This window comes from Coffea eugenioides, chromosome 2 (assembly GCF_003713205.1).
Source record: "Coffea eugenioides isolate CCC68of chromosome 2, Ceug_1.0, whole genome shotgun sequence".
NCBI classification, from domain to species: Eukaryota; Viridiplantae; Streptophyta; class Magnoliopsida; order Gentianales; family Rubiaceae; genus Coffea; species Coffea eugenioides.
In genome coordinates, this window is record NC_040036.1 from 66,649,011 (window position 1) to 66,663,061 (window position 14,051).

The following is a 14,051-nucleotide window of genomic DNA, read 5'->3' on the forward strand; positions in this document are numbered from 1 at the left end:
TTGTGTTGCAGTAGATAGTGTGAGCAAATTTTTTTTATCTTTCTTGTTTGATAAGCTTGGTGTTCTTTAGCACGTCGAATTTCTTTTTCCTGTAATGTCAATGATGCATCTTCTCCCCTTGTTTTCGATTTCGATCATTTCTTTTCTCATAAAGATTACAACTGTCATCATCTGTCTTCAGCTTTGAAGAACTCATGGTGAAAGGGAAACTCAAGAACACAGAACAAAGATTGCACAGAGGAACTAATGCAGAATTTCGTTAAGAAAGTGGTAGGCTTATAACCAAAAATAGTAATATTGGATACTAACTCACTGGCATAGGTTAAAGAGTTAAAAATTATCAAATAAGATAAGTATAATTGTGTCGAACAGTATAGGGTAATACCTTCGTTTGACTGAAAGCAGTGACCTGTCCACCGCATATATCCAATGGCAACTAAATGGATGACAAATAAAATGTTAGACTAATTATTAGCTAAAGACAAAGTTATATATCATAAGTTGACTATGCAAAATTGTTACAGTAAGAGCAAAAGAACAACCATAATCAAGTTACTCTGAACAGCTATCTTTTTTAAGTTATTTTTCTTGGAGGGAAAGACAATCATATGGATACTTTGAAAACCTGACTTAAACAAGTTATTGATGGAGTTAATAGCAAAACAACAATCACGACTATAAGAAGACATGAACACATGAAGATTGTGCAGTAAAAGTTATAAGTAAACAGATCATGCCAAGTGAAAGTAGAAGGAATCAAGGAACTAAAACTAATGAACTAATAAAGCTATACAACAAAAAAGCATACGTAAAAGAAACTAATGAACTAATAAACTATATAACAAAAAAGGATAAACAAAAAGGAAGTTTACTTAAGCAATGGAATGAACAAAATGGCAGATCAATGGAAACAGAAACAATGTAGCAAGAATAAGAGCAAAGTGTACTTGCAATCTATGTTTTCAGAACCGGACCGGATAGCGACTCGGCCGAGGTCAGGGGTCAGGGGTCAATGGGTTCGACCGGGGGTCGATAGGGGTCGAACCGGATGACGTCATTAATAAAAATTATTTAAAAATTAAAATATTATATATATAATATATAATAATATATTGATATTAATAAAGGTATATTCATATATATTTGATGTTTCAAATATATTTAACAAGAAAATACAAAGAAATTAGAACAATCAAGTAGCAATTTATATTATTTAATAAATATTAACAAGTTTAGAATTAAAATTATGAATTTAATTGAAAAATAACATCAAATTTTAGGACAATATTTATAAAGTATCAAATATTTGAGGTATATCAATAAGTTTTAACAATTTAGGGGGTCAAAACATAATATTAAAAAGTTTGAATTTTTTTTTTATAAAAAAGCACTGTTGAACCGGAAAAACCGGTTTTTACCCGGTCAAACCCGGTTTTTTACCGGCTTTGACCGGGTTTTAAATTTCCGGTTTTTTAATATGACTCGGACCGGCTACCTGGCCGGTTCCCGGTTCAACCGGCCGGTCCGGTCCGAGTTTCAAAACAGAGCTTGCAATGAACAAGCGAGTGATGTTCTTAGTCTAACACACTTGCTTTTAGATTTAATACATAATGGCTGACAAAACTGGAGCCAAAAACTTTCTCTAAGATGAGAAAATGTGAAATGACATAAGAATCCATTGGTAAAAATAGAGGAATCCATCGAATTAGTATCTAGAAGGATTAAATAGTAGTAACACTATATTCATTATTGACATGTGATAGAACCTCACAATCATGTCTTTGAAATGTACAAAAGAATCTTCAACTATATAACATAATTCACCACACAAATGGCATCTAGAAGGATAACAAAGTAAAAAACAAATTCATTGATTGATTTGGAGGGAAAAACACAAAGGTTAAAGCTTTGAATTATGATAGAATTATATAAAGCTTTTAATTATAAAGTTTTCATAATTGTATATGTATACGTATTGTATGTAGAAGGACATATGTCATAAAAAAAATTTAATCATGACTAAATTAATTTTTCAAATGGCAAAATTTAAAACCATGTATTAAATTTGAATTAGACATGATTATACATTTGAAATAGTAAACATGTATTAAATTTGAAATAGCAATCATAATTTAAAAGGCATGCATAAGGATATTTATATATGCAAATAAACTGACTAAAGTCATTTTTTGGAATTCAACTTTTTATGGAAATATGGTAACTACTAAAATTATTACATAAAGTGGCATTCATGAATATATATATATATGTTCTTTAAAATTAAAATATTGTCTCAATAAATGCATATTAGAATTTTTTAAAATTACATTTCAAAAGGCAAGATTAGAAAATAGATGTTAAATTTGGAATTATGACTTTTATTTTAAGGTTGATTTGTTGCTTAGTCCCAATATTAAAGTCTTTTTTTTTTGCAATCCAACTTTTTTTTATCAAAATATAGCAATCACTATGGCTGCATAAAGTGGCATTAATGAATTTAAAAATAATTTTTCAAGTAAAAAAAGGAACCGCGGCAAAAAAGCAGCCATTATTTGACTCATTATCTTTTACATATATATATATCCTTTAATTAAAAATTCATTATTTGATGTAACACAAGCACATTGCTTAACTAAATGAATTACATAAATTAGTTGTGCATTTTCACCAATAACCGCAAATTTCTATTTATAATACAACTACTGTAATGCAACTTCAATCATAAGTACATTATATAAATTATATTATGCAATTTGACTAATAACCGCAAATTGCAGTTGTAACTAGAAATTGGTATTATAATACAACTTCAATTACATTGTAATATTTTTCAGGTATGCTGATTACTACAACTACAAAATTCGTGTTTACATCAAAAGAAAAAAAACTACTTTGTTCCCAAATTTCGCAGTATCTGGATTAGAATGCTGCTTGACTTGGTGAAAAACTACTTTGTTTCCAAATTTCATAGCATCTAGGCTGGAATGCCGCTTGACTTGGCAACCATATGTAAAAGTTGGAAGTACAATCCATCAAAGCAAGCTTATGCACTTGAAGGTATAACACCACAAAAGTCTAGCATGAACAGTGGAACACCGCAACTACCTCTTATATGTATAAGGATATTTGTGATGAGGAAAGGATGATTCCGACCTCCTAGTGCAAAGAAGCACTTGGTGTAAAAAGATGGGCTTCTGTCCACATATCGTAAAGTTACAGTTTGATAAATAAAAACTACACTTGTGATATATATATGTATGTATGTTTTCTACCCCTTAGCTTCTGTTTTAACAATTCTAGTTCACTTAGTTTACTTATGCCCCGTTTAGAACCTGAGTTTTTTGGAAGTTTATCTAAAACTTTACTGTAGATCACTGTAGAAGTTGTAGAAAAATTTTACTGTATAAATTTTTTAAAAACTTTACTGTAGCAAAAATGTTTTTTTAATAACTTTTACTGTAGCAAAAATTTTACCCTTTTCAACTAATTGATACAAATAAATTAACATAGCAATTTTCATATATTTCACATAATTATTGAATCTCAAACAAATATGCGGATTATTTGTTATGCCAAAATAATTACAGGAACTTGTGAATACATTGCATTCATTAAAAGTGGCCATGAATGTGGTAAACAAGTAGATGAGCAGAAGGCTTAATTGCTACATGACGAAAAAACACATACCGAAGCATTTCTACCACTATCAGATCAAAAAGAGAACAAATGTACTGCCAAGGCCAAATAAATTAGCAATAATCCCACCAACTAACAAAAAAATGAAGCAAATGGAAAGGAATCTAATATACAGTGACTGCTCAGCCATTATGGCAATCTGCTGCATAAAAAAAAAAAAGGGAGCAGCCGAGCTCAATTCATCAAGTTCTGGTAGTTTGGCACCTAAAAGTAGAGGGCTTTTGTAGCGGGCGGACAAGAGCAGCTGTTGCAGGGCTCACCATGGTGGAGGACATGACTATCAGCCACCGTAGGCTTTGCCGGACTTCAGCAAGTACCTTCCAAAATGATGAACCTTCGATGGACATAGCTCCGTCGGCTGCGAGACTGCTACACCAGTAGAGGAGTGTCCAACTAACTTCGTGCGCCGCTTCTCTTTGGGTTTATCAGCCCACGAACGAGAATGAATTAGCTTGGTGTTCTCCTGCAGTTTAGCAACTAGGGCAGCTATTGATCTGTGCAACGAGCTGACTGCTTTGTTGTTCATGAAGACAGGAAAAAATAAAGGCCAGATCGACGTCGTTTCAGTAGATGATCAGAAAGTTTTTTGCAAGTTTTTGAGGCCAAAACGATGTAGTTTCATTAAAGTTTCAGACAACCTCTAAAAGTTTTTTTGCAATTTTTTTGAGTTCCTGTGGCAAAAGTTATTAAAAAACTAGTAGCAAACAAACTTGCTAAAAAACCATAGTTCCAAACAGGGCCTTAGTTCAAGTTTTATCTGAATGTTGAGTAATTGCTTATTTATTGGACTTTATCATATCAATTCAATTCACTTTGTTAATTCAATTTAAGACACTTCTCAGAGTGGGTGTTAAACAAAATAATCAATTAATTGATAAAGATATTAAAAAGATCTCTCCTGCCAATTGATTAATTGATTGATAAAGATCATTAACCTCGTTATTCAATGCCAATAAAATTTAGAGATAAAAGCCTAGGTGCATTAGCATATTTAGTGCCATATTTGATTCATACAACACTCATACACACACTTAAGAGGACGAATGGTGCAATACTACTTAATACAAAGATTTCATAATTAATTTATTGACTTCTCTAATGAAGATGGTTTTTGCTTTACTTTTCTTCACCACCAATCCCTCAATTTACCAAAGCATCTTGAATCCCCTTTTCTCGAACTTTTATTAAGTTGATGTTTCTATCTCTTGTCAACACGGCAAAATAGATAAATAGTTGGTAATTAGTTATGGTTCAATGAATAGTAAGTGGAATTCATCCAATCTATTAGTTTTGGTTCAATTATCCAGATATAAACACACAAACGTAACCATACATTCACTCAAACTTTAAGAGAGTGATTCCATATATTCTTTGTTTATTACTTGCTTCAATTGATAGTTTTCCTTGCTTTTAATGTGTAGATTATTATATAATCAACTTCAAAATTTGTTGATGCTATGAGAACCCAACAAAATTAATTCAAGGAATTAGTAGTGCGCTTGTCAAATTGATTTAATCATAAGTTTACATATTACATGTTACGAGTAGTATCCATAATAGACAAATACATAAATAGTAGCTTATTAATTAGGATTAATCTTATATATACTATTAGCATCTACATTATCATCGCTAGATGCATGACAACTAATCATATTCAAATTTGAAATCTAAATTTTGCATCTATGTCATGTATCCAATTATGATAATGTATACGTTATCTGTATATATAAGATTAATTCTATTTATTAGGAGGAAAAAATAAAGAGAAAAAAAAAGTATGAAGAATGATGAGTCCAATCTGGCAAGGAATTCCTTGAATGCCAACATTTTGGAGAACTCCATGGTCCTACACACATACTTTAGACTTTCTTTCTTCTCTTTAGTCCTGATTGCACTTCATAGCTCATACATCACATTTAGGCACCGTTTAGTTTGAGAGAAAGGAAGCCAAAGAAAAGAAAAGGACTCTAATGGAAAAGAAAGAGAAAGAGTGTAGAGGAGTGATTTCCATCTATCTTGTTTGGATTAATTATGAAAATAAAAGAAAGAAAATATTAAATTTTTGTTTGGATTGAAGAAGGAAAAGAAAAGATCAAGTGTTAATTTACCAAAAAAACAAAAATGATCTTTTAAAAATTTTAAATTATTTCAATTAATTTAGCTTCATTTCCCTCCATTTCCGCCCACTTTTGGGCGGAAATCAAAACTCTATAAAACTAACTATTAGAGTCTTTCATTTGCTTTCCCTCCCTATCTTTTCTTTTCCCTCCGCAAAAATCAATCCAAACAATAAAAATCAAATCCCCCCAATTCCTCTTCTTTTTTTTCCTTTCCATTCCCTCAATGTAAACGGTGCCTTAAAACTAACTCAATCATTCTTCTATTTTATCTCTACTCACACAGTTATTTTTTCCTGATTCTTATACTTTTGATATGCTGGCCCATGGCTCATGGATATTAAATAAATTTTTTGAAGGGAAATGCCTGTCATGGTAGCTTGCTACTGGACATTTAAGTGTGCCTTGCATTCTTATAGAAAAAAAAAATGTAAGCATGACACATGAATAATCTATCTAAAAACCATTAAACTAGATAATACAAAATGGTGAACAAAAGACTCAATTGATAAGGACGGACAACTTTCTCACAAGAGGTCATGTATTCGGATTGTGCTGTTGATGTGAGGACTGTATTAGTCAATGATGGACCCAAGATGTTAGTTTAGGAAGGGTGAATCATCAAAAATCTAATAACAAAAAAATTCTATAGCAAAAAAATATATACTAAATGTAAAATGAAAGTTCAATAAACTATGAAAATAAGAAATTTTTAAAAATAAATATAAAGTATATAGAAAAATGTGAAAATTAGACTCTACACCATTCTATTTACTACCAATGTCAAGCATTTAATATCGTAGTTGAAACTTCTTCAATTTGTATAATAGTTGAATTATTTTTTTTTATTGTTTTGTTTGTCTTGGATTTCCCATGTAACATGTATAGTTTACCTCAGTTGCTATTTTAAAGTTACAAGAATCAAGAAATTAATAGCTAATTTATTATAAGAAATTTGGTTAAAAGAAACTTTAGTATTTTTGTAATTGTTATTCACAAGTACTACTAATCGTATAGTAAAATAGATACCAATGATATACTTTATAAGGAAACTAATTATTAGGTTGATTTAGGACAATTTATCAAAAATGAAATTAAACAAAATAATGAAAACAACTACTAGTAATTATGCTTAGGTGGACCAAAGCAATATAATTCTAGTTTGACAACTAAAATCATAGGGAGGATTTTAATATTTTGAAAACTGTTGAGGAGGCAGATGCCCTTATCCATCCCCCTGTGTTCATCCCTAATGTTGGTGGATGACCTGTAAGAATCCCTATAACTAGTCTAGGGGGAATGTTTTTATAAGCTGCTAACAACTTAACTATTTTTGTAGCTCCAGAGTATTTCAGTTTATACTCCTACCTATATTATCTAGATATACTAAGAAAGGTGTATGGTCTAATAAGGCAACTTTGAAATATTTACTCATGGATAGAGTAAAGGGCATGTTCTAACCCGTGATGGTGACCAAAGTCGAATCCACCCAAAATTTTTGTACTAAAAAAATAACAAAATGATTCAACCATGCATTGAAATCCAGATTTTCTTTCCATAGATATCCGTATTAGTTATTATTACTTATCCATCTCCGTGTATTAGCTAAAGATATGGATGGATGAATGGTTATGGTAACATTGCCTTTTCTACCTACCATCAACTTATATATATACATACATATACAGAGGCAACACCAACTATCAATTGCCAAAATCAAATATATTAACTTGGCAATGCCTAGTGCTAAAAATCAGTTATCATCATCTCCAGCAACAAATGAAGCCAAAGGTGAACAAAAGTCACTTGTCTTTGACGCATCTTTTCTCCGAAACCAATCCGACATTCCCTATGAGTTCATATGGCCTGATGAGGAAAAGCCTTGTCCTGAACCTCCCCCAGTGCTTCATGTGCCTTGTATAGATTTGAATGGCTTCCTCTCTGGGGACCCTGTCGCTCTCTCTACCACAACTAAGCTAGTAAAGCAGGCATGTCTTGAACATGGTTTCTTTCTTGTGGTTAATCATGGGATGGACTTGCAACTCCTAAAAGTAGCCCACAAGTGCTTGGATTTCTTCTTTGACAGGCCACTACAAGAAAAACAAAGAGTCCAGAGAAAACTTGGGGATCATTGTGGTTATGCTAGCAGCTTCACTAATAGGTTCTCCTCCAAACTTCCATGGAAAGAAACGCTCTCGTTTCGATATTGTGATGATGGTCAGCAAGCCCTTAACATTGTCGAAAGCTACTTCTTGGATGCAATGGGTGAAGATTTTAGAGAATCTGGGTATAAAATTGCATACATGCCACTAGTTATTTTTCTTCTTAGTACAATAAAAGCTTTTTTTTTTGCTTTCCTACTTTTGATGATGCATTGCTTTTTCTTGTCTTTGTCTTTAGGAAGGTGTTCCAAAAGTACAGTGAAGCCATGAGCAGTCTATCTCTTAAAATTATGGAGCTTCTGGGAACCAGTCTTGGAGTAAAAGCGAAACATTTCAGAGAATTCTTTACAAGAAATGATTCAATAATGAGATTAAACTACTATCCTCCATGCCAAAAACCTGATCTAACTCTTGGAACAGGTCCTCATACCGACCCTACATCCTTAACAATTCTTCATCAGGATCATGTTGGAGGCCTTGAAGTGTATGTCAATGGAAAATGGCACTCTGTTCCTCCTAACCCTGAGGCTTTCGTTGTCAATATTGGCGACACATTCATGGTGAGTTATAGTATAGTAATCCGTTGGTGTCACTGCAATTAGCTTTTTCTTTGTCTAATCTACTGCTTTGTTCCAATTCTTATTTTGATTGTTTGATTTCTTCAAAAGATCATTTTGAAAAAGAAAAAAAAATGAAATAGAATAAGTTTGTTATCTTATATTGTTATTTTCAGAATTCTTGTTTGTTTATGAAAAAAAATGTTCATTTTGCTCAAAATGTTCGGTTTGTTAATTCGGGACTGAAATACTTATTGGGGACTAATGTCTTTCAGGCTCTTTCAAATGGAATCTACAAAAGTTGCTTGCATAGGGCTATTGTGAACTCTCGAACTCCAAGAAAATCTATTGCATTTTTCCTGTGTCCCAAAATGGATAAGGTTGTAAGCCCCCCGGAAGAATTGGTATCTTTTGATAATCCAAGGATGTTTCCAGATTTTACATGGTCAGAGCTGCTTGAATTCACTCAGAAACATTACAGATCTGATATGAAAACCCTGGACGCTTTTGCGAAATGGCTGATACACCAAAGGGATGATCAAAAAATGGCTGCGTAATTAGTCAAGCCAAATATTTTGCAAACAAAATCAAGCGTGTTAGACTTAAGAATTCTAGGTGAAGGTGACAGGAAATTTAAAAAAAAAAAGATGGATATCAACCCCTTAAAGAGTTGAAATAAAACAGCCCACCACAAAGCCTGTGATGATGGAGGGTTGTATTGCAGTTGTATATAGGTGGTGTTGTACTATGGAGTATAGACTATAATGAACTCCTATATGAGAAAATTGGGGATGAGATCTTCTCTATTACTTTTCTCTCCATTTATATATTTTTTATTTTTCTCTTCATTTATCTATTTTTTATATTTATACAAGTAAATTTTCTCACAATAATCTGTTTGTGTCAATAATTTTATTTCCACAAGTATATCAACATACTCAAAAATTAAGCTCATTTATGAATATTTTATAATTCAATTTGTACAAGATATTTTGATAGTACAAAATAGGTCAAAATTACTGTGAAAATTGTAAAATTTGATCCAATAGTAAAATTTAATCAATTTAATTTCAACTTTTGTACATACTTTAACCAACTGGAGAATATAATATGGATGCTTTTATTTTTCAAAAATTATATTTATTTAGATGTAATTGAGGGAAAATCTTCCCCAGTTATGGAGAGGAATCTAACTGAAGACAACTAGTGCAATATGCAATTTTCGTGAATAAGGAGCTTTAATGGCCTTCGTGATGACAATTTAGCTTTTCCTTATTCAGAGGAATAGTTGTCTTCTTTGCCTTTTGGCATCCATTTAGGGTCATTCTTGACTTAGAGAGCTCAATCCGTACTCACTCGTAAGGTTAAAAGTACCTGTAAACTTTCAAAACTAGATGATGCCTTACCTACGAAAATTGAAAAAGTTTCAGATGTTGCCAAATTCAAGAAAAGGTTGCTTGAGATAACAAAATATAGTCAAATTCCATAATAGTTTAAGGGTTTATTTATTATACGTCCATAAGGGACGACAAAATTCCAAAAAAAAAAAATTGTTAGGTCAAATTTCCTTATTGCTGGGTGGGCCAACTCTCATGTACAAAGAAGGAGCTACATTGATAAAATTTTTCTCAATAAGGAATCAAGGAAGTCTATGATGGATATGGAGAATGATGATATAGCGGATTCTCAGGTTGAGTTTTTTTCAAAGTCTTTGAGCCTAAATTTTCTAATGGCAAATTGTTTTGTACAGTATGGAAAGGATTTGACTTCCTACAAAAATATTGATAATAGTGGTCACCCAACTGGAGACTTGATTACTCAAAGACAACCGAAATGGAGGGCAGAAGAATCAGACTTGGGTGTGAAGTATGCTTTAAACTTTAAGCAATCCCTCAACAGAACTCTGGTAGGAGCTTGGGTGCCTATTCATCCCAATAGAAACCAATTTGAGATGAGGAAGATTAAGTCGTTGGCTTTGACAGGTGTCGAACCTCTGTAATAATAAAAACCTACACAAGAAAAATAAAAATTTGCATATAATGGTGAGTAGGGTCTATGAGGATTCGCAAATTCTCTTTATTTTAAATTCCTATTACTAGCTTATTTAAATATTTGTTTGCCCGTTTGCTTTGAATATTTTATTTTGACCCTTTTAGACCCAATTGTTTGGAACTATGACTTGCTTATATTTTTAAAATGGCTTGTTACAAAATTTAAATTTTTTAAAGCTCGTTTAGAGTGAATAGTGGATGCGCGTTTGGAGACAATAATCGATTCGAAAATACAATAAACTTGGAAAATTGGAGACTTGTACATTAGTCTTGAAATAGGTATTTTTATGTTTAAGTGTTCAATTATTAGTTAGTGATACTATCGTTATAAGAATTTCTTGAAAATTCCACTTTATCGCGCACAAATCGGAGGTACGCATTTTCACGTGCGCGATTAATTGAGGGACTTCAGACCTTTATTTTTAGACCATTAAGAGTGAATAATAATAATATGAATGGAAGTGCATTAGAGGTTTAGTGCACAAGTGAAACAAACTCGAAAGGAATCGAGCACGAAACGCGCATGTCTACGCGCGAGGATAGAGTTGACGTTTGAGACAATTTGAACCACACACTTAAGCTTCTCAAGGAAGTTTCATTTTCAGCACAACTCTCTCTGTCTCTTCACTCAAGACAGCCAACCAACAAGGAGGAAGAAACCACCAAATTTCTTCTTCATTTCATCACTCAAAACTCACCCAAATCATCTCAAAATTTACACACAACTTGCAAATCACTTGGTGATCAAGCTAAGTTAGGAAAGAAGCTTCATCTCACAGTTTTTCTTGAGCTTAAATTGACCGAAATTTTCTGCCTTAATCATCTAAGAAGGTATACAACGATCAATCTCTTGATTCTTGATTTATGAAAGTTATATTACACTTATGAGCTCATAGATTCACATGGACAGCTTTATATTGTTAGAAATCTTGTGAGTAGGCTCTATGAAAACCCACATTGGCTTGATGAACTGATTTGATGGGATTTGATGTTATTTATGTTGGATTAGTGCTTAATCTAGTGAAAATAAGTTGTTTTGTGGAAGATAGCTTAAAGGAAGTGAAAAGGAAATTTTTATCGTTTCTGCCCCTGCCATTGCCGTGCACTTTGGTGTACTTTCTTATGGTCCAATTGACTTTTTTTTGATGTAAATGTGTAATATAGGTTGTGTATAAAGTTTCCTCAAAAATTTACGTGATTTGGATGAGTGAATGTTGAGATTTCGAAAATTTGCCAAATCTGGAAATGGGTGTCCAGAGTGCTTTGGCAGTGTTTTTGTTTCGACCATAACTTTTTACTCCGACGTCAAAATCGAGTGTCGTTTGCGGAAATAGAAACTAGACATTTCCAATTTTCCAATGGTATAAAATACATGCCATGATTCCAGCTGAGTGAGCCGTACCAACTTTGTAAAGTTGCCTATTCTGTTTCTCGTCTGTACTAGAAGCTCTATTCTGAGCTGCAATTTGATGCTCAAATATGAGCTAGTTGTGGACAGAATTTTAAAATGATTCTTTCTAAGAAATTGTAGCCTTATGAATGTAGTTTTCAACGCCACTAACCACGCTCAATTCTGAGTTGAGTTGAGTGAGATGTGGCCGAATTTCAGAACTGTCTTCATGAAAGAAAACCCTAATTCTGGACTAATCTATAGCTAATCTTGATTTGGGACTTGTTATTCGAAAACCTTGGTGTTAATCACCTATCAAACGTATTTTGGATGTTTCCTAGACTTTGTCCTTATAAATGAATCATGTTTGAGGAATGTTCATTGGCCAAATATTTGAGAAAAGGAAAACTAAAGTACAAGGCAGATTTGCCTTGGAAATTCTTGGAACTTCAATAGTTTTGTTAACTGACTTCCCGTGCGAGTTTTTGCATGAAAATTTACAGAGGAATATCCCTTAGATGGTAGTGTAATACTGCTAACTTTGGTGCCATTCTAAGTTCATTTATATGCTCAACAAAAGTACCAAAACTCAATCTTTAAACCTGAAAAATCCCTGTTTGAGGAGGAAATTTCAGTGACTTTGAGCCACAATATCTTGGTGCTCAAAACTCCAATTCTTGTTCCTCTTGTTGTGTTGAAAACTTTGATTGTAACTCTAATTGAGTTCTAAACTTCAGAGGTTAGTTCGCATTGTATGAATTTTGCCGAATTTCCAAACTTTGTCGAAAATTAGGCCAAATCTGTCTTGGCATTCCAAAATAGCCAATTTGAGCCACATTTTGAATGTCATCCATTTGAAATCATGGAAAAGTGTTTTCTAGGAACTTTTAGTTCTTTGGAAGTAGTTTCAACGGTACCAAATTTTTCAATTTTGGACTTTCAAAGAGTGAGTTATGATTTTACCAAGAATGCCCCTAAATTCAATAATTCTTGACCTTTTGAAAAATTTTCGTGCGGGAACAATTTCAAAGAATCCGGCCGTATATTCGGCCAGATAATTGGCTGGATTGGTGGTAAAAATTGAAAATTTTTGGATCCTCACTGGCTTGAATCTGGCCGACAATTCGACCGGATATCCGACTAATTCTTGGTCGGATTGTGACGTGGCTTTTACAGTCCATGTGACGACCCCACTTTCCCCTAAGGCGAACCAGAGGGTTGGCGGGCCGTCTGCCTAACTCTCGCCAAGACTCACACAAGCAATCTAGCCCAAATCCTTCCGAAGAATAAACTAAATCCTCATTTAACTTCAAAGATAACAACATTTATAAGATAGCCAATCGACGGCTTGTAGACACCAAATTTTTGGTGTAATTTCATGTACTTTTATTTTTAGTTTTTTATTTGTAGTATTAGTTTTATTCGTTTTTTAGTCTTTAGTTTCTAGTTTTATTTTCATTTTTAAGTTTTTATCATTTAATTTCTTGAAATGAAAAAAAAAAAAAAAAAGGAAAAATCATAAAAAAAAAAAGAAAAAAAAAAAGGAAAAAAGAAAAATCATGGAAAATGAAAAATAGGGAAATGGGATTTTACACTGTGTTGTTTCTGGTTTTTATTTTTTCATCCAATGTTAATTAAGTTGTTTTATTATTATTATTATTATTATTATTTTAATTAATCTTAAAAAAAAAAAAAAAAAAAAAAAAACGCGGCGTGAAAGCTGCGTTTTGCCGCAGCTTGCGAGAAAGGGCTCATAGCAGCCCCTTATCTGCAAAATATAGAAGAGTGTTTAAGGGTTTAGGGTAGATGAGGCCCATATAAATAGAGAGGAAGCATCAGCCGCAAAGGGAGGTTTTGGAAGGGGCCGCAAATAAAGAAAAACGACAAAAAGAAAAGAGAAGGAAACCAAAGAGAGAGGCGGCGAGAGGTTCTGGAAAAAAGAGAGAGATTGGGATTCAGAAAAGAAACAGGAAGAGCAAGAGAGAAAGGGGTCGTCGAGTGACAACCAAGAAAAGCTAGGGAAACTCAGATGGGAAAGGATTGAAACCGAGACTGGGCAAGTGATTAGCGGCAAG

At 32.9% G+C, this 14,051-nt stretch overlaps 1 protein-coding gene across 1 annotated transcript; it reads left to right on the plus strand.

Moving 5' to 3' along the window:
• The first annotated feature begins 7,552 nt into the window (after positions 1 to 7,552).
• On the plus strand, positions 7,553 to 9,170 carry LOC113760062 (gibberellin 20 oxidase 1-D-like). The gene is made up of 3 exons (XM_027302636.1): positions 7,553 to 8,103; positions 8,217 to 8,538; positions 8,811 to 9,170. Exons 1-3 carry the CDS (start codon positions 7,553 to 7,555, stop codon positions 9,090 to 9,092), a joined length of 1,155 nt encoding a protein of 384 aa, XP_027158437.1. The 3' UTR covers positions 9,093 to 9,170.
• Positions 9,171 to 14,051: the final 4,881 nt, after the last annotated feature.

Excerpts from the sequence above, each read along its gene's own strand:
- LOC113760062 (XM_027302636.1), top strand. The coding sequence starts at position 7,553 with ATGCCTAGTGCTAAAAATCAGTTATCATCATCTCCAGCAACAAATGAA. Across the intron at positions 8,104-8,216 it reads GAAGATTTTAGAGAATCTGG|GAAGGTGTTCCAAAAGTACA; the intron begins GTATAAAATTGC and ends CTTTGTCTTTAG. Across the intron at positions 8,539-8,810 it reads ATATTGGCGACACATTCATG|GCTCTTTCAAATGGAATCTA; the intron begins GTGAGTTATAGT and ends AATGTCTTTCAG.